The sequence below is a fragment of the Geotrypetes seraphini genome, chromosome 2 (genome assembly GCF_902459505.1).
Source record: "Geotrypetes seraphini chromosome 2, aGeoSer1.1, whole genome shotgun sequence".
Taxonomy (NCBI): Eukaryota; Metazoa; Chordata; class Amphibia; order Gymnophiona; family Dermophiidae; genus Geotrypetes; species Geotrypetes seraphini.
The window spans coordinates 12,359,268-12,384,870 of NC_047085.1; the positions used below are offsets into that span (position 1 = coordinate 12,359,268).

Genomic DNA, 25,603 nt, shown 5'->3' on the forward strand with positions numbered 1-25,603 from the left:
CCTACCTGGTGTATTTTCCATTTATGTTCTCTTTAATATATACGATTGTAGTTCTACCCTTTCTTTCCTCATGTGTCTGTTAGTTAGTTTGTTTGATTTTAAGATAATGTATTAAATTTATGTATGCGTTTATAATTACTCTGTTGTATCTATTTTTTATCTGTAAATCGCTTAGCAATTTAAATTAAGCGATTCAACAAGTTAAAAATAAACTTGAAACTTGATGATTGATAATAATGAGAACTTTGTATAAATAAGAGAAAAAGGAGCAGACAATCTTGAGTTCAAATTGAAAGAAAGAGGAGAATCAGAGCAGAAAGAGAATCAGAGCGTAGGGAAAAAATAAATAGATAAATAAAATATTAATAAGATTTTCTCATAAACTGGACAGATCAATCAATCGATAATAAGAAAAACAAGTGTCTGGTTGGATGCGACGTTAAGTATGAAAGATCGGGTATTGGCAGTGTTGAAATCTGTGTTTTTTCCAATTGTGATTGAGTAGAGTAAAGCCAGTGCTTTCAGGTTATGATTTCCGTACAGTGGTTCAAACTATAGTAATTCAAAAATTGGATTATTGTAATGCCCTTTATTGTCATCATGGCGCAGAACTTTGCAAGTGATTCAAAATGCGGCTGCGCGTTTGACATACAGTGGGAACAGATTTGAACATTCATGTTAACACCAAGTTTGAGAAAACTCCACTGGTTACCTGTCAAATTTCGCATTGTTTTCAAGGTTCTGGTCTTAACTTTTAAAGTCATTCATTGTAAAATCTCTTGGTATCTTAACACAGTTGATGAAGCTTTATCAGCCGCCTAGATCATTAAGATCAGATGGAAAGTTACAACTGTCAACAGATGGATTAGCAAATGTACATTATGCCAATATGAGAACATCGATAATGTCAGTTGAAGGTGCTTTATTATGGAATAATCTAACAGGACAGCTAAGGTTGCTTTCTGATATTCAAAAATTTAAGAAACTAGTGAAAACAGCTTTGTGGAGGCATTCTCTTGTTGGTTATATGATGATTATGTTTGTAGTTTTGTAAACCTTGTAAGTCTAAGCGGGTTAGAAATTTTTAAGTTTCAAGTTTATTAGTGTTTTTAATTAATCACTTAATCATACTTCAAAGCGATGAACATACATAAAAAAAACATTAAAAATTACAATAGTAAAAAGTACGGTAATACAATATTTAACATAAACATAAAATAAACTAGACTATATACAAACTTAACAAACAAGAAAAAAAGGGCGAAGGGGATTTGAACTACAAATTATTATAGAAAGATTAGTCGGGGAAAAACACAAGGTCGGGGATATAGGATGCATGGTTAAATTCAACATAATTAATAAATCCAAGGTTGAGAATTATTACTCAAAAGCATCTTTGAAAAGGAATGTTTTTAAATTAGTCTTAAATTTATCAATATTGTGTTCTTCTTTAAAATAAATATACTATCATTTACAGTCATAAGGGTTATTGGGGTGGTAGACAGGTGGGTATTGTATGTGCGATCCCTTTGCCCCCATAAAGAGAGAGCTGGATGAAGATATAACCAGAAACTTTATATATGCTGAGGTTGATATTCATTGTCTCTAGCACAGCTGCAGATAACTACGTGATATTGCTTGGTTATATTTATTTAGATTTATAGTGTTATTTATCTGTTTTAAAAAGTGCTGCCACATGGGGATGCAAGAACCTAGTCTCCCCGCTGGGAAAAGGATTCTTCCCCCTCCCCCCTCCAATATTAGTCTAGTTATCCCTCTCCTAAAGGCGTCCTTTCTATTCCCAAGTACAATTCAAACTCCTCTTACTGACTTACAAATGAACTCACTCGGCTGCCTCTTTCTCTCTTTGCTTATCTCCCCCTATGATCCTCCCACTCCTGTGAGCTCAGCTCAGCTGGTAAGTCCTTCCTTCCTGTGTCCTTCTCTTCAGCTTCCAACTCCAGACTCCGTCCCTTCTGCCTTGCTACACCATATGCTTGGAACAAGAATCCCTACGGCTGGCTCTGGCAGAGTTCAAGGCCTAGTTAAAAGCCCACCTCTTCGCGAGTGCTTTCAGTTCCTAACTCCTCTCACCTTGGGTTCTGCATCCCCAACCCTCTGTCATGTTTGTCTGTCCAAGTTAGATTGTAAGCTCTTCCAAGCAGGGATCGTCTATAAATGTCAAAATGTACATCACTGCGTATGCCTTTCAGTGCTATATAAGTGATAAGTAGTATAGTAGGTTTTGGAGGCGTGGCATAAATTATAAAGGCTATATGGTGAGATGTGCATCACAGCAGCGCCCTCTAAGGTGGCCCACTGCTCTGTTGGGATGTCTGTGGCCAGTCCTTTGCTAATGCCTAATGCTGGCCCCTCCCGTGTCCAAATGGTCTGGATTTGGACGTTTTGAACTTGACGGTTTTCTGGTCGAAAATTACAAATAAAGTTGGACGTTCTAGGGTTTAGATGCTCTGGCGGCTTTCCAGAAAAAATTTTGCTGGTTTCAAAAATGGCCACGTCTTATGGGAAACATCCAAATTCAGACTTAGACGTCCTTAAGAAAATGACCCTCTGTATATTTATTTAAAAACTTGATATACTGTCTGGAGTCACAGCGGTTTCCATATAAATATACATAAAATAAGAGCAATAAACAAAAAACAATACAAATCGCTCTTCAAAATAATATCAAAACTTATGAAAATAGGACCTACAAATTCTTCAATGACATATGTTTAATAGCAGCTCAGAAAAACTCTGCTATTCTGGGGAAATTGCCCTACTGTTCTTCTCCATACTGGGCCTAGTGAGGTAATAGCCATTGAGATTACTGGGTGTGTTGGGCCCTTTACTCTGGCTGAAATGGATCTCAGGGTAGCATTGCTTGGGTTACGGTTCTATTCTGTTCTGACAAGTCCCGTGAACTTGGGTTCCTGCTGCTTGAATTGCTGTCTGTGGAGAAACAGCGCTCGGACATTAGAAGGTTAATAACCAGCTAAAACCTCAGCCTTAAGGGAAAGCAGTTGTAGAAAGGGAAGCTGAGTTCCTAGCTGCCATGAGATGGATGGTGCGTTTAGCCTAACCCGGGCTTTGTGCAGCTCGGGGATAGTTCAGAGCGCTTTGAGGAACTGTGGAAGCTCTCTGCCTGCTTTTAACTCTGTGATTGTCTGATTCACAGAGAAAGAACATTCACATCAACGACAATGTTTTGCACTCGGCCTATGAGAATGGAGTACAGAAGGTGGTCTCCTGCCTCTCCACCTGCATCTTCCCAGACAAGACTACTTACCCCATTGACGAGACAATGGTATGGGTGACTGAATTCTCTGTGTTTTTTATGTCGTTTTCTCAGCGTACATGCGATCATCCTGAAAGGATGTCTCTTGGCAGTCTCTCTCTGTGAATAAAAATCAAAACCTAATCAATATTTTTTTAAACTGCGATACGTATATGAATGTTGTCTGTTTTAATGATGAGGTTCCTTCCCCTCCCCCTTAGAGAGGATTGTGAGGACTTACAAGGGGACCTGAACAAACTAGAAGAGTGGGCGACGAGATGGCAGATGAAGTTTAAAGTAGAGAAATGTAAAATCTTGCATGTAGGAAACAGGAACCCAAAGTACAGCTATACGATGGGAGGGCTGGTAATGGGTGAAAGTACCCTAGAAAAAGACTTGGGGGTAATAGTGGACAAGACAATGAAGCCGTCGGCACAGTGCGCAGCGGCCTCTAAGAAGGCGAATAGAATGCTGGATACTATCAAGAAAGGTATTACAACCAGAACGAAAGAAGTTATCCTGCCATTGTATCGGGCGATGGTGCGCCCGCATCTGGAGTACTGCGTCCAATATTAATAAGAACATAAGCACTGCCCCTGCCGGGTCAGACCAGGGGTCCATCGTGCCCGGCAGTCCGCTCCCGCGGCGGCCCCCCAGGTCCATGACCTGTAAGTGTTCCCTACCTAACCTAAAATGTCCATACCCTGTTTGCTCAATGTCCTGTAAGGTAAACCTTTATCTGTACCCTATTATCCCCTTCGCTTCCAGGAAGTCATCCAGTCCCTTTTTGAACCCCAGAATTGTACTCTGTCTTATCACCTCTTGAGAGGGTTCAGAAAAGAGCGACGAGATTGATAAAAGGTGTGGAAAACCTTTCATATGCTGAAAGGTTAGAGAAACTGGGACTCTTTTCCCTGGAAAAGCGGAGGCTTAGAGGGGACATGATAGAGACTTACAAGATCATGAAGGGCATAGAGAAAGTGGAGAGGGACAGATTTGTCAAACTTTCGAAAACTACAAGAACAAGAGGGCATTCGGAAAAATTAAAAAGGGACAGATTCATAACCAATGCTAGGAAGTTCTTCTTCACTCAAAGGGTGGTGGACACCTGGAATGCGCTTCCAGAGGGTGTGATAGGACAGAGTACGGTATTGGGGTTCAAGATGGGATTGGACGATTTCCTGAAGGAAAAGGGGATAGAAGGGTATAGATAGAGGATTACTATACAGGTCCTGGACCTGATGGGCCGCCGTGTGAGCGGACTGCTGGGCGCAATGGACCTCTGGTCTGACACAGTGGAGACACTTCTTATGTTCTTATGTACCCTTGCCCTCTACAGATGTCATTCCTAAGTATGCCATCCTGCATTTGGAGGAGCATCCCTTCTGAGACAAGCCGGTAGGGATCGTCATTGTAGTGGAGATTTTGTCATTCTTGTCTTTCGCCTGAGTGCACACTTCCTCTACCCAGCACCAGCTCCATTATGGGAAGCAGTCAAAGCCATGAAGCCAGGCCTGGATTTTTTTAATAAACTGGTTTCAAACTAAAGTTATAGTGGTTATTAGTGGAATGGTTAAATAAGGGAACATTTGTTAACCTGTCAAACACCACAAAACATGAGGATGAGCCATGAAACCAATGACCAGTAGATTCAAAACAAATCCTAGAGATTTTTCAGTCTCGTGCTGTCCATAAGCTGTGGAGTTTATTGGAGGCTTTTTGAAGGCAGCTAACAGAGGCGTTCAAAAGAGGTTTGACTTGAGTTCTTGGAGAAAAAGCCCATAAAGAATTATTATCCACATAGACTCTGGAGAGCCATTGCTTCTCACTCTAAAGAAATTATGAGACAATTAGAGACAATTTCTCCAAATGCCATGTACTTGTGTCCTGGACTGGCTGCTGTTGGAAACATGCTGGGATCACTAGATCTTGGCCTATGTTCTTGTAACATATGTTTGGGCCTCATTAATCTGTTAAAACTTTAGAACATAAGAATAGCCGCTGCTGGGTCAGACCAGTGGTCCATCGTGCCCAGCAGTCTGCTCACGCTGCGGCCCTTAGGTCAAAGACCAATGCCCTATTTGAGTCTAGCCTTTCCTGTGTATGTTCTATTTCAGTAGGAACTTATCCAACCTTTTCTTGAATCCCTGAAGGGTGCTTTCCCCTATAACACCCTCCAGAAGAGCATTCCAGACCTCCACCACTCTTTATTGTACTTTTTGTCAAATTTGACAAAAATATTCCAAGTACGAAAAGCAATTAGAAGTTCACATAAATCATCACAAAACAAGAAGAAAAAGAGAAAGTGGCATCTTGTAATTTTAAAGAGACCCCAAAAGGGGAGAAACCTGTAACTCAATAGGAGCAAATCAACGTCACATTGAAAGCCAAAATAAAGGAAATAAGCCAGCTTTAAGAGGCTCATCTGCAAGAATAAGCTTATTGGACTATCCCTGAGAGGCTTTGATGAAGACTTTGATCAAGAAAAACTTTGCAGCTGAGATGGATCACAAAACATCAGCATTTTCCCTGATAAAACTATCTTCCAGAGAGAAGGAAATCGTCAAGTAAAAGTAGCCCTTTTTAGAAAGGAACAATTATCTGTCTCATTTGAAAGGCTTTACAAATAGCAGGAAGAATAGACACTTTACCACCCAAGAGATTAGTATGTGCATCTTTTTAAAAAAAAAAAAAACAACCCAAAAACTTCATAGTCTAGTTCTAAAGTGTAAGTAACCAAAACAGTCCATCTCTTAAGACATGTCCAACATATTGGCCAGATTCATATTTAGAGACGAAAACCCAAAGCACCAAGCAGCGAAACTAGACAGCCACATCTCCAATTACTGATCTCAGCACCAAACTACAAAATCTTCATGAGGAAAATAAAAACCAGAGTATTCAAGAAATATGTCAAGACAAACTCCTGACAACCAGTGACCTCACTCCATCACCAGACTATAAATGTTCCAACCAATAACTTCCCTGTAATCTTCTGGATAGGACCAGAATCTCATCCTTTTGTAATCCGCCTAGAACCGCAAGGTATTGGCGGAATAAAAGAAACTAATGTAAGGATGATTTTCCTTTTGGGATCAGTTTCTAGAGCAGGGGTGTCAAAGTCCCTCCTCGAGGGCCGCAATCCAGTCGGGTTTTCAGGATTTCTCCAATGAATATGCATAAGATCTATTAGCAAACGATGAAAGCAGTGCATGCAAACAGATCTCATGCATATTCATTGGGGAAATCCTGAAAACCCTACTGGATTGCGACCCTTGAGGAAGGACTTTGACACCCCTGCTTTATAGTGTGTAGATATAATACTTGTGTTCCATAGCATCCTAGAAGTACATTCTTGGATTTTTAAATGTTACTGTAACTGGTTCTCAGGTGCCTGAACATTCTTGTAAGATGTTTTCCAATTTTGAGGAAATTGACTCTTCTAAAGCTGAAATTGCACATATTTAGGGAGTTGGAGTTGTAACTAAAAAGCTTATTTGCCTTTCAACGGATTCTCCCAGCCTAAAGCAGGTTACCCTAGGCAGTTCTAAGCCAGCTGAAACTTGTTGTATCAATGGGCTTAGTTTCTTTACCTTGCTCTTCCACTGTCCAAACCCATTTCTGCAAGACCTCATCTAACAACATCTCCACGGTGAAGACACTCCCTGCTCCAGTCAGGCTTGGAGGACCAACCTGCAGAGAATACTCACAAGACTAGCTCCAGAAGTGGTGGCGGATTTCTTGCCTGGCCTTGCCACAGTCTCTAGCCTCCGATGCACTGAGAACCCTGGAAAGCTTGGCTGGGGACTGAGAGGGCACTGCAAAGTAGGTCTTAACTTGCCCCTTACACTGGCTTATAGCTATCAAAGCCCAGAGCTTTAACATTGTGTAGTCACCTTGATTACCAGTCGTACTACTCTCTTCTTGACCCCTTCCAGCCAAAATTATAAATGTTTTAATTCTCTGAACGTTTATCAAACCTTTGAGTTAAAGATTCCTTATTGTATAAAAAATTGTGAGTGTAGTCCAGCTTTAGAAGGCCCCACTGTATCTGATATTGTGGAAGAGTCTGGAAACAGTCTTGGTCTCCTGTCTCACTCGGGTCTCTTCTGGTATTCTGTGTTAGGGTTCCGACTAACTCAATGTGTAGCACATACAGAAATGCTGCAGTTCAGTTACTCTCTCATTAGGTCTATAAATGAATTTCACCTATGCTCAGAGTCTCAAGCGATAAAGCTTTTCCTATTTCGGGTTTCCTGAGGAAGAGAACGAAACGGGGCCACGTCAGTGAAAAGTCCATATATATATATATATATATATACTAGCTGATTACCCGGCGTTGCCCGGATATTTATTTATCCCAAAATGTCCAACCCCCTACATGTCCCACCCCCTATGTCCCACATGTTCCACCCCCCACGTTACCCCCCCCAACATGTCCCATATGTCCCACCCCCATGTCCCAACCCCCTACCCTCCACATGTCCCAAAGGAATGTCCCTCTCTATGGGGCTGAACTTAGACTTAAACGGCATCGGGAGTGTCGGTATTCATCTCTGCGAGCCCGAAAACTATGGGTTGGACATTAATATCTGTCGCTTTTGATAATTTTAACATATCACCCCTTCCCACCCCCACAGTATTTTACCCCGTCCCACCTGCACAATATTTTTCCCCAGATAGTAAGTCATATGTGTACCAAGTTTGGTTGAAATCTCTCCATGCGTTTCAGAGTTATGCTGAGTATTCATGTGTGAGCCCGAAAACACTATGGGGTAGATACTAAAATCTGTCATTTTCAATCATTTTTACATATCCCCCCCTTCCCACCCCCACAGTGTTTGTCCTCAGATAGTAAGAAATGTGTATGTCAAGTTTGGTTGAAATCTGTCCATGCATTGAAGAGTTATGCTGGAACATACATACATACACACACACACATATATTCAAATTATAATGTGAAATATTTGACAAAATGAATACAATACAACTAACGCAAAACTTGATTATAAACAACATTTTTAGTTTCACCTCCAGGAGCAAGAACATATAAATTCTTGGGTGAAGAGACCCCCAGAACATATCACCCCAGTTAGTGAGGGATCTGCATACCAAGTTTCGTTCAAATCGGTCAAGCCGTTTTTGCGTGATCGCGGCACATACACACATACATACACACATACATACCCCACATACATATCCCACATCTCTTGGTTATGCTAAATACTGAAGAGCAAAATACCTGCATGTGAATAATATAAAAATATAAAAACATTAAACGCATAAGTCATGTGCAGTGATTGGTGGTTGAGCTCCGCGATGGAGCTTGTTTCCATAAAGCTTCACATCTCAGAGCATATGTGAAGAAGTGAAATGTTTTTGAATTGAGTAAAGCCGTTTTTGAAATTCATTTATATACGTTACTAGTGTTTAAGCCCGTTACATTAACGAGTGCTAGTAAAGCCTCCTTCCCTCACATGTCCCCTTTTTTCAGCCCGAGCTCCAAACCCATTTTTACTCCCCTCCAGCCCGAGCCCCCTTTTCTCACCAGCAGAATTTCCCTCCCCACTCCACTTCCCTGTCCAGCAGCACCTCTTCCCTGCTCCCCCTGTCCCTCTTCCCTGCTCCCACAGTCCAGTAGCACCTCTTCCCTGCTCCCCGGCCCAGTAGCACCTCTTCCCTGCTCCCCCTGTCCCTCTTCCTTGCTCCCCGGCCCAGTAGCACCTCTTCCCTGCTCCCCCTGTCTCTCTTCCTTGCTTCCCCAGTCCAACAGCACCTCTTCCTGGCGGGCTGCAAGTCGGGAGCGCTGGCTGCTCGGAGCTGCAGGCATCGTCCTGAGAGCCTGCCTTGCGGGCGGGCGTCCGTGGCGTTTTCTTCAGTTGGCGCGCGGTGGTTGCACGGGTGGAGATGTGCGCCGGGCCTTTTCAGCAGAGTCGGCACGTGTTCTCGGGCTGCCTTCGGGGCTCCATGTCCGTGCTGCTTGTCTTGGAGGGTTGTGTCGGGGCGGGGCTCCTGTGCGCAATTCCTTTATAGTCGGCGCTCTGTTGGGGCTTCTGCTGGGCAGTGACCTGTTGGCTCGGCGTCATGCGCGTGTGAGGAGTGACAGGGCCTGTGCTTCCTCCAGCAGTTGGTGAGCGAGGACGGGTGGAGTGGCCAGAGTGTTCCCTGCCGCCGCGTTCTAAAATAGAATCCGGCCACGGATCAGAAAACACGGCGGCAGGGAACATTATATAGGATGTATGTCTTTCTTTCTCTCTCCCTGGCCCTTTTCTTTCTGTCTCTCTCCCTTGCCCACTGTCTGTCTGTCTTTTTTTTTTTTTTTTTTGTTTCTCTCTTTCTTTTCTTGGCTTATGGCTGTCTTGTCTTTATTTCTGTCTATCTCTCTCCCTTTCTGTCTATCTCTGTCTGTATATCATTCTTTCTCTCTTTCTCCTTGGCCGCTGTCTGTCTCTGTATTTTTTTTTTCTCTCTCTCTCTCCTTAGCTGCTGGCTGTCTGTTTTTCTGTCTGTCTGTCTTTCTGGGATCCTGTCTGTCTGTCATTCTTTCTTTCTATCTGTCTCTCTGACCCCTTGTCTGTTTGTTTGTCTTTCCTTCTGTCTGTCTTTCTCCCTTTCTGTCTGTCTCTCTGGCCCTTTGTCTGTCTGTCATTCTTTCTTTCTCTCTGTCTCCTTGGCCGCTGTGTATCTGTTCTTGGCTGCTAGCTGGCTGTCTTTCTGGCCCACTGTCTGTCTGTCATTCTTTCTTTATTTCTCTCTCTCTTTCCTTGGCCGCTGTGTGGATGGCTGTCTTTCTTTCTGTCTGTCTGTCTTTCTGCCTGGCCCCCTGTTTATCTTTCTGGCTGTCTCTCTGCCTGGCCCCCTGTCTCTCTCCCTGGCCCCCAGTTTTTCTGTCTCTCTGTCTTTCTGCCTGACCCCTGCCTTTCTTTCTGTCTCTCTCTCTTTCCTTGGCCACTGTATGGATGGCTGTCTTTTTTTCTGTCTGGCCCCCTATTTATCTTTCTGGCTGTCTCTCTCCCTGGCCCCCATTTTTTGTTTGTCTGTCTCTCTGTCTTTCTGCCTAGCTCCCTGTTTTTCTTTCTCTCTGTCTCTCTGCCTGGCCCCCTGCCTGTATTTCTCTGTCTCTTCTGGCCCCCTTCTCTCTGTCGGCCTCCCAGCACACCCCTCCCTCCAAAGTAGCCCCCTTTCCCTCTCCCCCTCCACTTCCCTGAGCCGTATTTTTTTTTTTTTTAAACTTTGTAACAGCGGCTGCACACCCCGGAACCGACACTCTCCACTAACAGGAGAGAAAATGCCGGCGCTGCCGCTTTAAACCTCCACCGCCACTCTCCTGCTGGTCCACAAACAGCCAAATGCTCCTGAAGACGACCGCGCTGACAAAACTCCACAGTCGCGCGCCTCCAGCCCCTGCAAGCGCCGTGAGGTGTCAATTAGAATACTGCCACAGAAGCACACCTCACGGTGCCAGGACTCATGATTTTTCAAGAGCGCATGCGCGCTCTAGCATTTTATTATTATTGATATGACAGATTTTTCATATATAGCTTCTCATTCTTTTCTTTCTCTATTTTTGAGTTTATATACCCTGATTTTTTTTGTTTTGACGCAATTCAGTTACTGGCAGGACACAGATGGAAGTACAGATTTTGGCTCAACAGAAAAGTCATTCAAAATATGTTTTGATATTTATTTAAAACTTCCAAGGGACATAATACAAATTCAACCTATGATGCTGTTGTCTTGTGCAGATTCACAACGGACCTCCCCACAGCTCGAACTTTGGGTATTCATATGCCAAGAGAATGATAGATGTACAGAACAGGTATGTTCGGTCACCAGGCTGGGGGAGGAGGGAGCTTTGAGATAGTGGGGGAGGTGATTGTGCTGGGGGAGAGAGAGAGAGAAACTGAGGGATGGGGAGACTGGAAGAGGGCCTGGGTTGTAGGCTGGATAGAGGTGCTGAGGGATCCTGTGCTACAAGACGAAGAAGACTTGTGGAATGGGGGAGGGGAGTTAGGGTAGCCCTGTGATGGAGGATGATAGAAATTGTTGTAGGGGGGGGGGGGCACTGTATTGTGGAATTAAAAGAAGCTGGGTGTGGGAGAGGGGCTTTGCTTCAGGATGACAAGACGCTGAGGACATACAGATATGTCAGGAATCCTCCACCTGCCTAATCCAGGAGGGTCATGCCTGGCATAGTTTTCCTTGTAAAGGTGATGCATGCACGGGCCCGCTCTCCTTGCGTCTGTTCATTTCACTGGATCCATTCTAGTTCAACCCCCACTTTCCCATACCACAGAGAATTCTGGTTTTAGTTATAAACGTGGTTTTGCTTTCATTTGTTATGAGCCTGGGAAAAAGCCCAGAGGCAGTCTGCTTATCTGAGGTGCTGCCTGTCTGCTTCTGAAATACTGAATTGTGACACATACTTTAAATATGGTGAAGAGGTGATGGGGGGGACCCCTTCTAGGTCTCACCACCTTTATTGCTGTCTAGGCTAAGAATCTAAAACCCTCTTTCCCCCTGGATAAGACTGATTTTAGTTGTAGGCCTTGGAAAATGAAATCAAGTTTTATTAGGCTTTTATATACCACCTATCAAGGTTATCTAAGTGGTTTTACAGTCAGGTACTTGAGCATTTTTCCCTATCTGTCCTGGTGGTGTCAGCATTTCATTCTTTGGACAGTAGCACAGACTAATGTTTTCAAGCCCAAGGCACACTTAAATTAACAACAGTAGAAGAGGTGGAGTGAGCTGAGGGGGGGATTGCAAGACTCACCTGGCTTAGGACCACTTCTGTCCTGCTGCTCTCTGCTTTCACTCGCTCTCTTTCTTAACAAGTGAACATTGCCTCTCTGCCCTACCCTGTTGAGCTCAAACCCTCACCATGCAAAGACTTTGGCCCAGATTCACTAAAGATAGCAATTCAGTCGCTGTTGGCCGATTTTGAAACAGCGATTGGATTCGCTATCTTTTTTTTGCATGCAAATCATTTGCGATTGAGTCGGGGCAGAGCCCTGACAGTAGCGAGGCCCAGGTCTGCAGCAGTCGGGTTTTAGGATAGTAAAACCCAATTCAAAATAGCCAAGCATGGGGTTTTATTAATTTGCATGAGTTGGATCGGACAACACGCGATGGGCCGTTTAGTGAATCGGGTAGGTAGCAGCGATCGTCGATCGCTGACTTTAGTGAATCTAGCCCTTTGCTCTGTCCTCTTTGTTCCTCCTTTGTGTAGGAGAGCGCAGTGTGGGTAGCACTAGCTCCATTAACTGTGGCTGCCATCGGAGCACCTCCACTGCTATTGCTCCCAACACTCGGAATAAGTCACCCTCTCTCGGTTCACGCTCTCCCTGTCTCACAGAGGAGGAAGCTTGAGAGGGGCTGTCTCCGTGTAATATCTGTGCTTCCCTTCGAGATCCCGGGCTTCAGTCTCTCTTCCTGTAATTAGGAAGGAGAGGAATGTACTTTTTATAAAAAAAGATACTTTACCCCTCACTCCCCATCACCAGTGGCTTTTAATTGTAAAGCCTGGGATCAGTTAAGTGGATACCTAAGGGAGATGCTTATTTAGGAGTCTGGATATTTTGGGTAAATGAGGTTCGAGGGGATGACTAGTGTGTTATTTGCTGGGGAGAGTGCATGTGCGATTGGGGAGGGGAATATTAAGTAAGGACGTGTTTTTTTAAAAGAAATGTTTTGGGCTTCCGGTGAGCTCTCGACCCCTGGGGAGCTGGTTGCACGGGGGTGCAGGGGAGGAGGTCTTACGTCGGGGCTCAGAGTGGTCTCAAGACTTCGGTGAGACACCTCCGTTCCGTTCCCAAGGGGCGTCTCTAACTGCAATCCCGACGTCATCATGGTGCCCTGGAATCGCCGAAACAGCGCTTCTATGTTGCCGGAGGTAGGTGTTCCGGAGCGCAGGGAGGCCCCACCGGTGCTCTTTCCCCTTCTTTTTGGCATTTTAGAAGGCAAGAGAAACCAAACAAAACAGCTCAATAGAGCTCAGAAACTTTCAGCTGTAGCGTCTGTTCGGCGACCTGCTTCAGCGGCTTGCATCCGCGGCCATCTTGGATCTGTTCCCTCAGCTCTCCCCTAGAGGCTGCGCGGAGCTGTGTTGAGGAAGCCGATTCAGGCTCACAGGTTTTGCAGGAGAGCCTGAATATGGTCGGGAGTGCTGTAACAACTGAAACTGGACCTACTCAAGCAGAGGGAACTGGAGGAGAGCGGTCGAATGGTGAGCACAAACTTTTGATTACTCATTTACAAATTCCTACCATAGTTAAGCCCCAAGAAGTTACTTTAGATGCCTTGTGGGACCTGTTGGCAAATATGGCGAAAACAATTAATGTCCAACAAGTGCAAGTGGAGGGGAAAATGAAAGACCAAGAAAAAGAAATTACCTTAATAAAGCAAGATATTGCTGACTCAAATACATCTTTAGACAGTATCAAAAATGAATTAAAATCTTCCAAACAGCTTCAAGAGACTTTAATTAAGGACAATATAAACTTAAGAAGGAAGATTGAAACATTTGAAAATTTTTCAAGAGCCAACAATATCAGATTGATTAATTTTCCACGAATTACAACAATTACTCCACGAGAGATGTTAAAACGATACCTGACGGAAATATTAGAAGTTCCTGAGGGTTCATTACCTCCATTTACACAGGTGTACTACCTTCCCAAGAAAAATCAAATTCAGCAACAGGAAGATACCCATGGACCAATAGATGTATCGGCATTACTGGAACTATCAGATAAAGAAATGGCTACTCCTGCAACATTAGTGGCAACTTTAGCTTTAACATTGGATAAGAATTGGATTTTGAGACTTTTCTTTAAAAATAAAGCAAAAGAATTTATGGGACTCAAAATACAAATGTTCCCAGATTTAGCCAGGGACACACAACGGCGAAGAAAAGAGTTTCTTATGTTAAAACCGGGAATTATAGCTCTTGGAGCAACTTTTTTCCTGCGATATCCATGTAAATGCGTTATACAATATAATTCCCAAAAATATGTTTTCTTTGAGCCTTACCAGTTGACAACTTTCCTTTCTCTTTCTCGGTAGAGAGGGGAAAGAATGGAGGAGTATAGAATATTTAAGATGTCCTTACCAGCTGACTTGCATTATTTTCTTTAATAATATTTCTTTGCTTTTTTCCGTTTATGATTACATTTTGGATCTTTTGTGGACTTGAGCTGATTTAAGTTAATTGGTATTCCTGAATTTATAATATTGTTGTGGTTTTATTTTCTTGACTTAAAGCTTTCTGTACAAGTAAATCTTGAATTGTATTTTGAAAATTGAATAAATAAATAATTAAAAAAAATAAAAATAAAAAAAAAGAAATGTTTTGATTTCTTTCCGAAACACTTTGATGTCTGTTGTTTTGATCATCAGTTTGGTGATGGTGGGGTCAATTTTCACAGCCTTCTAGCAACTCAGGCAGCGAAAATTGACCCCACCATCACCAAACTGATGATCAAAACAACAGACATCAAAGTGTTTCGGAAAGAAATCAAAACATTTCTTTTCAAAAAACATGTCCTTACTTAATATTCCCCTCCCCAATCGCACATGCACTCTCCCCAGCAAATAACACACTAGTCATCCCCTCGAACCTCATTTACCCAAAATATCCAGACTCCTAAATAAGCATCTCCCCTAGGTATCCACTTAACGGATTCCTTCAAAGTTAGGTATCTTTCTTCAGTTGCCTAAATTGTTTTCCCCACTGAACCTTGTAACGACTTGAACCCTGTCAAGTTATTCTATCGATAAATCCAGATATCTTATACTTGTATTTCTATACCACAACATGTAATTTACTTAAATCGTTGTAATGTAATTCTCTCGGTAATGTCCTGATCTCTTTTAACTGTAATCCGCTTAGAACCGCAAGGCACAGGCGGAATAGAAATCACAAATATAATGTAATGTAATAAATACAGCGGATCCTTAGCTGTGTGGTAGTGAAGGGAAAGTGAGAGAGAACTGGGCTCTTATTGCTGTCCTAGTCTTTTTTTTTGTTTGTTTGAGGGTTCTTCAAAAAGTTTCTGCACTTTTCATATCTTCGTGGGAAATGGTTGGGGAGAAGTGGAAAGACGGCATGTCGTAGAATGTGGAAAAGTGTTTAAAGAATAAGAGCGGAAACCTTTTGAAGATCCCTCGAATAGAGAGAGAGGGCAGAGTGTTTTTTACATTACATTACATTACATTAGGGATTTCTATTCCGCCATTACCTTGCGGTTCAAGGCGGATTACAAAAGGTTAATTTAAAAAATACAGAGTTACAATGATTAGCTAGAGAGGTAAGTTGTAGATTTTATAAACATTAACGGGTTGTTGAGGGTGAGGTGGTTTGTAAGAGAATTAATAGTTGGTCATAGTGGAGGTTCTTTTGTTGTTGTTAGTGCAGTAATGGGTAGATCAGATGTCGGTTTTAGAGTTACTAAGAGGTCGTGATGTTATTGCTGCTTCAGGAATTTCTTGAAAAGTGTGGTTTTTATTTCTTTTCTGAACGTCCTATAGTCTGGGGTGGTCATCAGAAGGTTGGAGATCTGGTTGTCCAGCCTTGCGGCTTGAGTGGCTAGGAGGCCGTCGTGTAGTTTTGTTCTTTTGACTTCCTTGATTGGGGGGGGTATGAATGGGGAGTGTGTTTTTCTGTGTCTGGTAGTGGGTGCTTGGATGAGGCGATTGTTCAAGTATGTTGGGCTGTCTCCGTGTAGGGTTTTAAATAGTATGCAGTAGAATTTGAATTGGATTCTTTCTTGGATTGGAAGCCAATGTGAGTTGATGAAGGCTTCAGTGATGTGGTCATTTTTTCTCAATGAGTAGATGAGTCTCAAAGCTGTATTTTGGATTGTTTGGAGTTGTTTAATCGTAGTTACAGGGCAAGGAAGGAAGAGGATGTTGCAGTAGTCCAATATACCTAGTATTAGGGATTGTACTATAAGTTGGAATTGTGTTCTTTCAAAGAATTTTTTCTGAGCACAATGTATTTGGGGAGGCAGCGGGGAAGTACAGTTTTACATTTTCCACTTGCATAGCAAGAACACCCTTACACCAGTCCTTCTCTTCACTCTCCATTCTTCAGAGCGTACTTCCAGCAGCATGGCTGCAAATTCACTGCCGTCATCCCCACCAACGTCTTCGGACCCCATGATAACTTCAACATTGACAATGGCCATGTGTTGCCAGGGCTCATCCACAAAGTGTACCTGGCAAAGGGTGAGTAAAGCAAGCGGTTGGGAGGAAGGGGTAGATAACTCCAGCCCTCAGGTGGCTCATGTTTTGACTCTTCCATCACTACCCAGTTTCCAAATTTATTTGAACTTGCCATAGCACACATTGTAGCCATCGGTGCAGTTTACAATTATAAATACACTCAATTAGGAAAAGAACACCATAGATGTAATAGGACAGAAAAAGAAAGGAAAATCTAGTTTGCTGGTCTCAGATATCCCAGTATAAAAGATGCCACAAACCTTAGATGAAACAGGATCAAATTCCCCAAAGTGACAAAACAATAAAGTCATGAATTCTGTTCTGGGATATCTCATTGGAGACAATGCTGCATATCTTATACTGATCAAGATGACATAAGTTTTTTTTTTTTTAAGATTGCATTTAAATTGTAAATAGGATTCAAACATAAGAACATAAGAGAACATAAGAAGTTGCCTCCACTGGGTCAGACCAGAGGTCCATCTCGCCCAGCGGTCCGCTCCCGCGGCGGCCCATCAGGTCTGCGACCTGTGAAGTGGTTTCTGACCACTTCTATAACCTACCTCAAGTTCTATCTGTACCCCTCTATCCCTTTATCCTCCAGGAATCTATCCAAACCCTTCTTGAATCCCTGTACAGAGTTCTGGCCTATCACTTCCTCCAGAAGCACGTTCCATGTGTCTACCACCCTCTATGTAAAAAAGAATTTTCTAGCATTTGTTCTAAACCTGTCCCCTTTCAATTTCTCCGAGTGACCCCTAGTGCTTGTGGCTCCTCTGTTTGAAGAATCTGTCCTTATTTACTCTCTCTATGCCCTTAAGGATTTTGAAGGTTTCTATCATGTCCCCTCTAAGTCTCCTTCTCTCCAGGGAGAACAGCCCCAGCATTTAATACGCAGATAATACGGAAGAGTTGGCTCAAGAATACTGACCCACGAAATGAATGCGATTCCGTTGGCTAGACTGTAGGGGGCCGACCTGGTACATAAGGGATAAGTCATTGATCAGTGCATCTCCTCTCAGAAGCTGTTTGTTATGTCCCCATTGCAGCTTCTCTGCTAATTTTGGAGCATATCATCGTTCATGAGCTTTGGCCAGCTTTATCTCATATTGTTTGCATTGCCCGAGAGTGCCGACTTGGGACCTTTTGTGTCAGTGTTCTGGTGCTTTAACCTTAGGCTGGGTCCTCTCGTAAGGATATCCAGTGCCGTGTAGTAAAGTGTTGCATGAAAGAAAGCCTTCATGTCCTAAGCAGCATGAAAGCAAATTGTGACTTGCTTACTAAAACTAGACCAGAGAAGTTTCTTTAGTCCAGCCTCGCTATCTCTCGCAGCCCAGCAGAATCCTCTGTCCAATTCCAGCTCCAATTCCATGCCGGTTCTGAAGCTTTTCCCACTGTGTTAGGGGATGCACATGATGACAGATGACTGCTTCCTTCTCTTTTTGTGTAAGTGATTATGAACAGTACTTGTGGGTCCAGAGAGCACTGATGTACATCCTTTCTCTTTTCTATAGAGAATGGTACATCTCTTACCATCTGGGGCACAGGGAACCCCAAAAGACAGTTCATCTACTCTCTGGTAAGCATTCTCTATCTCATATATATCCACAGTGAATATGCATGAGCTAAATGGAATGGGTGTGGCCCAAGACTCCAATTGGCCACACCCATTCCATCCCAGGATGCACCGAGAAGAAGGCCTAAGGCTCTGATGGGCCCAGGTGCCTGAGGGGCCTTAGGCCTCCTTCCTGGTGCATCTCAGGATGCACTGGGGATGGGAAGGCCCACCATTTTGAAGAGGCGGCCAGAGGGAGGAAGCATCCCTCCCGCCTTTCTTCATCAAAGATACGGTGTGGAGGGTGTTGGTCGTGGCAGGAGTGAGTGGGTATCCCTCTTTCCGGGTGGCGGCAGGAGGGAGTGGGAATCCCTCCTGCCAATTGTGCTGAGGGGGTGGGGGGTCAGGGGATGGTGGGCAGGAGGGAGTGGACCTCAGTCCTGCTGATTTTAGGGGTGGGGGCTGGAGGTCCCCTCCTGTACAGCGCACACTCAGCTGATCAGGGATTCCCTTGCTGCAATCGGTTGATGGCAAGGGATCCCTCGATCAGACGGGCGCAATTCTGTAACCAGCACTGGTGATATGGGTGCTGGTTACAGAATCAGGGGTAAAGCGTCTGGGGTTTTATTTTTTTTAGTCAGACATGATTCTGTATAGGACGCCAGTGTGCGATTCTCAGCCACTTCTTAGGCGTCCTATACAGAATCAGCCCCTAAGGGTTTATTTTGGTAAGGTGTGCAAGAAATAAAACCTTATTGGGATCATTTCTGTAAGCGAAACAGGGGTTGCGAAGAAACCTGAGCTGCACAGGGAAGGTCTTTACTTGCATCTGGGTCCATGAAGACACTAAAACTTCTCCTGGTTCCCTGTAGGACCTGGCCCGGCTCTTTATCTGGGTGCTGAGGGAGTACGATGAGGTGGTTCCCATCATCCTATCAGGTAGGTTCTTCCAGTCTCTCACATGCACTCTGTCTTCACTGGTCTAAGCAAAATGTTTCTGAGGTGTGAGGATTAGAGAATGATACAGTGAATATTACCCGCGAGTGGATGTTACCTCCCCCTTACCTTTGCAGCGCGTTTTAAGGTTTCAAAGTACTTGTTGAAAGATGCTGGAGCGTGCATGCGTGTGTGGGCAGAAGCTTCTCCTCTGACGCATCTTCCAGTTGCATCAGAGGAGAAGCTTCTGCCCACACGCGCACTCGACTGTATGAACACTCCGGCGGCTTTTAACAAGTACTCTGACATGCTCGCAGTAGACTTTTGAATCTTTAAGATTTTATTCCCACTCTCAGCTGTTGGACTGGCCATGGATTCTTGGGGGGAGGGGGGTTGGGAGGGGAACTGATTATATTGTTGAAAATGTTATTTCCTGAATGGTACTACTGTTTGTATTTGCTTCTTACTGCTGGAATAATAAAAATCATTACTCTGAAACCTTAAAACGCGCTGAGAAGGTAAGGGGGAGGGAGGGAGATGCACGGACTGTACGAGGGGTGCCGAAGGGCAGTGAGGTGGCGAGAGGGAAGGGTGGATGCGACGGGCACAGGGTGGTGAAGGGGACATATTTTTTTCCCCCGTGTCATTCTCTAGTGAGGATTAGGCCAATGCCTTTAGCTTTGATTTGGGGCAGCTGCGAGCTAGATTCCAGTCTGCCTACATTTTGTCCCATATTAGATGCCTGACTTAATTGGTAAAAGGTTTTTAGATCTTTCTTTCTTTTCTTTTTTTTTTTTTAATGTAAGCGCCTTCATTGCATCTGGGGAGGCATCTTAGAACTCCTAAAGTCGAAGTAGGCATGGTTAATACCGGAAATGAATTTAGATGCTCTAAGACGCCTCCATAGACACGATTCTCGTCAAAGGTAGGTGCCAGAGAGGTAGGCCTTTAACGCCCTGACCTACATTTCTGGCGACTACCTTTGACAAAAGTCACGATTCTGTAAATGATGCTGTTGCACAATTGACACGCCATCGGTGGACATTTTTTAGGCGGCCGAATCTGGCCTTTTGTGTTTTATATTGTCTTCTTCCTTGGGTTGGGTTGGTTAAGTTTTACACACACACAATTGCTGTGTGAACAAAATTTATCTGGATAAAAATAGGCCAGACAAAGCATGCAGGAAGTGGGCTTAGGAATTTCAGAAAAGTAGGAGGGATTAGAACATGGGCCAAGAATCAAGGAACCAGTGATAGGTCTTGCTGATATTCCTTATAACCTTGGGCAAGTCACTTAATCTTCCTTTGCTTCAGATATAGATTTAGATTTTAAGACTTCCAAGGACAGGGACATACACTCTTTAACTTTCCTTAAACTCCTGAAAAAGTGTGAACTAAAGGACAAACTTAGAAGCTCTAACAGCAGCTCTAAATTTATTTGTATTCTTAACTGTAATCTATTTGTTATATCACACAGTAACGTACAGTCAATTTAATATCCAATTTGCAAGTTCTTCCGGAATTAGTCCAGGTACCTCTCCTCCCTTGTAACCAAAAAAAAACCACCCCAAAACTGTTGTAACTTCACTGGAAATGTCCAGTTAGCTCTTTTGTAATCCGCCTTGAACTGCAAGGTATAGGCGGAATAGAAGTCCCTAATGTAATGTAATTTAGCCAGCTGCTTTCTGCAAGTCCAAGAAGAAACATTTCCTGAGTGCCAAACCTTCTCCTCCCCACAAATCCTCTTGTTTCTTTCTACTGTAGATTACTGATTTCCTCTGTAGGTACCAGATCTGTAAAATAGATACGCCCATTGAATGCTCTCTCTCTGAAACAGAGCCAATCCATCACCCCCCCCCCCACACACACACACACACACAATCACTATCTAAAAAATGTAATCACCCCTGTATATCCTGTGGTGGTGTTGAACATGAAATTGATATCACTCCTGTGGCCTCTGGGTTCAGTGTTGCTTCTAGAAACCGAGCTTACAGTTCTCGACAGAGCTTGATGGGTTTTGGTCTTTGTGCCCAGACTCTCTGTGTGACTGATCATTTCCTCGTTTGTGTTTAGTTGGAGAAGAAGATGAAGTTTCCATAAAGGAAGCAGCGGAGGCCATTGTAGAAGCCACGGACTTCAAAGGAGAGCTCCTGGTATCCTTAACCTATATGGTCTGGCTGTAGTTCCAGCAATCTCATCTGGTGAGAACAGAAGGTCCAACCCTTCATGCACTCCATTCAAAGGATCTTGTGCTGGGATCTGGTTGGAGTCACAGTGATGTTCCCTGGTGAGATGGGGCGCTTCCTCCTCAGTCTAGTCCTAGGCGAGAGTTAAAATAAATTTTGGGATGGAAAGTAGATTCTTCCCCAGGGGTGGATAACTCTGTTCCTTGACTTCTGCAGCCCAGTCTGGCTGAATATGCCTGAGATGGAGTGACATAACACTTTCTTCATGCATTTTCATGTGGGTATCCTGAAAACTCAATTGACTGGTGACGATACTGCCTCCATATAGAATAGGGGTAAGCATGTCATGTGGGAGGAGAACTTGGTGGACTCGGAGTGCACATGTGCCAGGGATTGAAAAAAGCCTTCATCTTCTTTCCAAGATGTTCCCTGCACAAGCCAGGCTAGATAGGAATGAAAACTCATTAGCACCATAGCACAGTAGATGCTTGCTTGCTGTGTTTCAACTGGAAGCCCAAAAAGGAGGACGACAAAACAGCCAAGTCCAATTTTTTTAAAATGTAAAATGCATTGTATAAGTCTTAGATAAAGGATTGCACTCGATTTTCATCAAAATAGTGGAGTGGGCCTATAAATTCACATAATATTCAAAAAAGGTTCTTCAGCAAACTTCTCAAAACCCTCTCCACGACATCCGTGTATATGGAGTTCTGTTCCAGAAGAATTGTTTTAGTTTCCCTTAATCTGTTGCATTCAGTTTGATACCACAAAATCGGATGGACAATTTAAGAAAACGGCCAGCAACAGCAAACTGAGGAAATATTTGCCAGACTTCAAATTCACACCATTTAAACAAGGTAACTGAATTTTGGGGAATAATATTGGACTCTTCTTTATCATTTCAATGTCAGATTAATCACCTTTCAAAGAAATGTTTTTTTCAGCTTACGAATGTTAAGGAAAGTTAAATATCTGTTTCACCAGCAACATTTTGCGGTATTGCTACAAACTATTATCCTAGCACAATTAGATTACTGTAATTCAATCTATCTATATAGACCTGAGTAAGGGAATCTAAAATGGTTACAACTAATCCAAAATACGGCAGCACAGTTAATATTTGGTAAGAGAAAATTTGATTGTGTCTCCTCTGTGAGAAATCGTCACTGGCTCCCTGTCTGAGTACATTTTAAATGTGCTATTGTGGTTTTTACATCTTTGATTCTAGTTCTAAGTTTATTTAAAATTTTCTTTCCTGCCCTGGGGGAAAACCTTCAAGGAGGCTTACAATCTAAAACATATTTAAAATACAAAATAATCCACACATAATACAAAACCAGAATAAAAACTCCCCGAAACATTAATGATATTCTTCCAAGATCACCCAATACTACCCATTATATCTCAGAGTATGCATCAGAGAAAAGATAGGTCAGCAGCAACTTAGCTAACTTTGTCTTGAATCCCTGGAGGGTGTTTTCCCCTATGACAGACTCCAGAAGAGCGTTCCAGTTTTCCACCACTCTCTGGGTGAGTTTGTACAGAATCTGTCCCCTTTTAACTTTAGAGAGTGCCCTCGAGTTCTCTCTACCTTGGAGAGGGTGAACAACCTGTCCTTATCTACTAAGTAAAGAATGACATGGTGGCGGTTTACCCGCAGCCACCGGGTTTAGCCGCGGGTAACCCGCCAAAACGGGGAATGAAAACTAGCAGTCGCTGCAGCGACGGGGACAAAGCCATTCACCGCCCCGTGGAGCGGTGAATGGTCTTGTCCCCGCAGTGAGGCATGAAGGATCGCGCGGTCCCCGCAGCCCACACCCGCCTGCCCAATCGATCCTAGTGTTTAGCCAGCTCTCTCCCTTCTCCTCACCTTAGTTTGTAGGTTTTCTTTTTCGGCGACTCGCACGCTATCAAAACCTAGTAATAAACTCAATCACAAACCCCATTCAACCCACTCTAAAACTTCTGGGAATGCTGATAGGCAGAGGCTATACCATGCAGCCACAAATCAACAAAACAATACAGAAATCATTCACAGTCATTAGAAACCTTGGTTCAGTCCCTAGTCCTGGGTCTTCTAGACTACTGTAACATTCTCTATCTCCCCTGCCCCACAACCATGATAAAACAACTACAAACAGTACAAAACACAGCTCTGAGACTTATCTACTCACTGAGGAAACACGACCACATCACAGTGGCTTACCTTGATTCACACTGGCTCCCAATACAAGCAAGAATACTATTCAAATTCTACTGTCTACTATTTAAAACCATAAACGGAGACTGCCTAGCTTACTTGAACAACCGACTGATCCAAACAACCACAACCAGACATACGAGAACCCACACTCCATTCATGCACCCTCCAATCAAAAACGTCAAACGAAAAAAAAATGTGCGATGGCCTCCTGGCCACTCAGGCAGCAAAACTAGACTACCAATTCTCCAATTTACTGATCACGACCCCAGACTACAAATCCTTCAGAAAAGAAATAAAAACTCTGCTATTCAAGAAATCCTTAAAGACAAACTAACACAGCAAGAATCATCTCAATCCCCAATAGCAACCCGCTCCACTCCATAATACCATGGGAAATGTCCAAATAACTCCTTATGTAATCCGCCTTGAACCGCAAGGTAATGGCGGAATAGAAATCAGTAATATAATTTGTTAGTGCCGTATAATTAGTTTTGTACAATTTTAATAATGCTATACTTGTTTCAGAGCAGAAGTATACTGTTGGGAAGTTCTCCATGTGCCTTCCTTCAAGTGATGTCTTCTGTTACAGAGTTTCTCAATGTGCGATACGCATGCCCCGGGGGTACGTGGGCTGATTGCCTGTCCGTTACCACCTGCTATAGTTGTGGCACCAGTGGGGCTGTAATTAAATGTAGCGGGCAGCGGTGGACCAGGGGGTAGAAGAAATCGGCGGCAGGTCAGCTTGAGGGCAGGCAGGCTTCGGGGGAGGGAGGAAGGGAATAGAAAGGAACAATTGTTTGGCCCGAGTGCAGAATGAAAGAAAGAATGCACAGTCAGAAGGAAGTGTGACTAGAGACTCATGAAATAACCAGACAACAAAGGTAGGAAAAATGATTTTATTTTCAATTTAATGTTCAAAATGTTTTGAGAATTTATATCTGCTATCTATTTTCCTATACTTGTTACTGATTGCATATTTTAAAGTCATCTGCCTTGACTCCTTTGAAACCCCCCCCTAAAATATAAATTAACATTTTCTCTGCGTACAGTGTGCTTTGTGTTTTTTTTTATTTATTTTAAGGTTACCATTATGTATTAATAAGATTATATTGCATGTATATGAAAAATGGATGGAAGAAATTGCATTACAATTAGTACTATTATTATAGGGGGTGGAGTTTGGCCGGGGGTACTCGGATGGTAGTTTTTAGGCTTAGAGAGTACTTGGCTTGAAAAGGTTGAGAAACTCTGTTCGATTAAAGTGGTTCTTCACTGCTTTTGTACAAACTGAGGGATCAGAAGCAAACCTACGGGGAAGGAGGCCAAGTTGAAAGAGGAGTGATATCATTCTGCGAGCAACTTACAGGTTCAGATGCATAACCCTAGCCTAGCTCCAAGAAAGAAAAGGATCAAGGTAAGAACCTCATCTTTCTTTGCTTGTTTGGTAACAGTTCTCTATTTCCCTTCCTTGTCCTCCAGCTGTCCAAGAAACATGCAACTGGTTCAACATGAATTATGCTTCTGCTAGAAAGTGAGAAAGCAGGCTGGACTTGTCGGTGCTCTTAGGCTGGCCCAGCTCCTGAACTGACTCTTGAGTCTCGCTGTCGCTGCAGAAGAGGAAAAAAGTATCCTGAGCCGGTGGGGTGATGGTGTAAACATATGGTGATGGTCTGTTTTGCAGAAGGACAGGCTCTAGCTGCCCTTGTTTCCGAAGCAATCGCTAGTGCAATTTACAAGAACTTCAGATTATTTCATTTTCATTTGGATTGTACTTAAATTCTTTATTTTGAAAAATAAAATTGAGGGGGTTTGTGGGCTGATCTCTGTTATGTAACGTGTTTCCAGAACAGTCTTGGGATACCCTAGACTGGTGCCTAGACCCACGAGTGGCAGAAGTGGGATCAAATTGTTCTTCTGGAGGAAGTCATTTGATTCCATTGCCTCATGTACCCTTTTAAATTGCAAACTCCTTATGAGCAGGGAAATTCAGCTGAACAGAGATGTTGTAAATCACCTTGGCAGTTTTATGATTCTTTATAAACAGCCTTAAAAATTTGGTCACGGTGGTTTAATATTTATAAATTTTTTTAAAAAGGAAAGGGATCCCTATCACTTTTAATGGCATTCCTATTTCACATTTAGGATAATTAGAACAAGAGTGAAAGGGTAGGAAAGTGAGGGAGGAGGAGACTGCTTGTGAATTTTGGCAAAGCAGAC

General features: G+C 43.2%; 1 protein-coding gene across 3 annotated transcripts in view; it reads left to right on the plus strand.

Annotated features, from left to right (window-relative positions):
* The window catches only part of TSTA3 (tissue specific transplantation antigen P35B), a 43,702-nt gene extending 18,496 nt beyond the window's left edge, over window positions 1-25,206 (plus strand). For 2 of the 3 annotated variants that reach the window (XM_033934225.1, XM_033934224.1), the window contains exons 4-11: window positions 3,179-3,307; window positions 11,023-11,096; window positions 16,374-16,507; window positions 18,019-18,083; window positions 18,932-18,998; window positions 21,071-21,150; window positions 21,941-22,040; window positions 24,866-25,206. In XM_033934225.1, coding sequence (XP_033790116.1) covers window positions 3,179-3,307; window positions 11,023-11,096; window positions 16,374-16,507; window positions 18,019-18,083; window positions 18,932-18,998; window positions 21,071-21,150; window positions 21,941-22,040; window positions 24,866-24,921 — 705 coding nt within the window. In that variant the 3' untranslated portion in view covers window positions 24,922-25,206. The remainder of the gene's footprint in view (window positions 1-3,178; window positions 3,308-11,022; window positions 11,097-16,373; window positions 16,508-18,018; window positions 18,084-18,931; window positions 18,999-21,070; window positions 21,151-21,940; window positions 22,041-24,865) is intronic. The other variant, XM_033934226.1, reaches the window with a different exon arrangement.
* The last annotated feature ends 397 nt before the right edge of the window (window positions 25,207-25,603 follow it).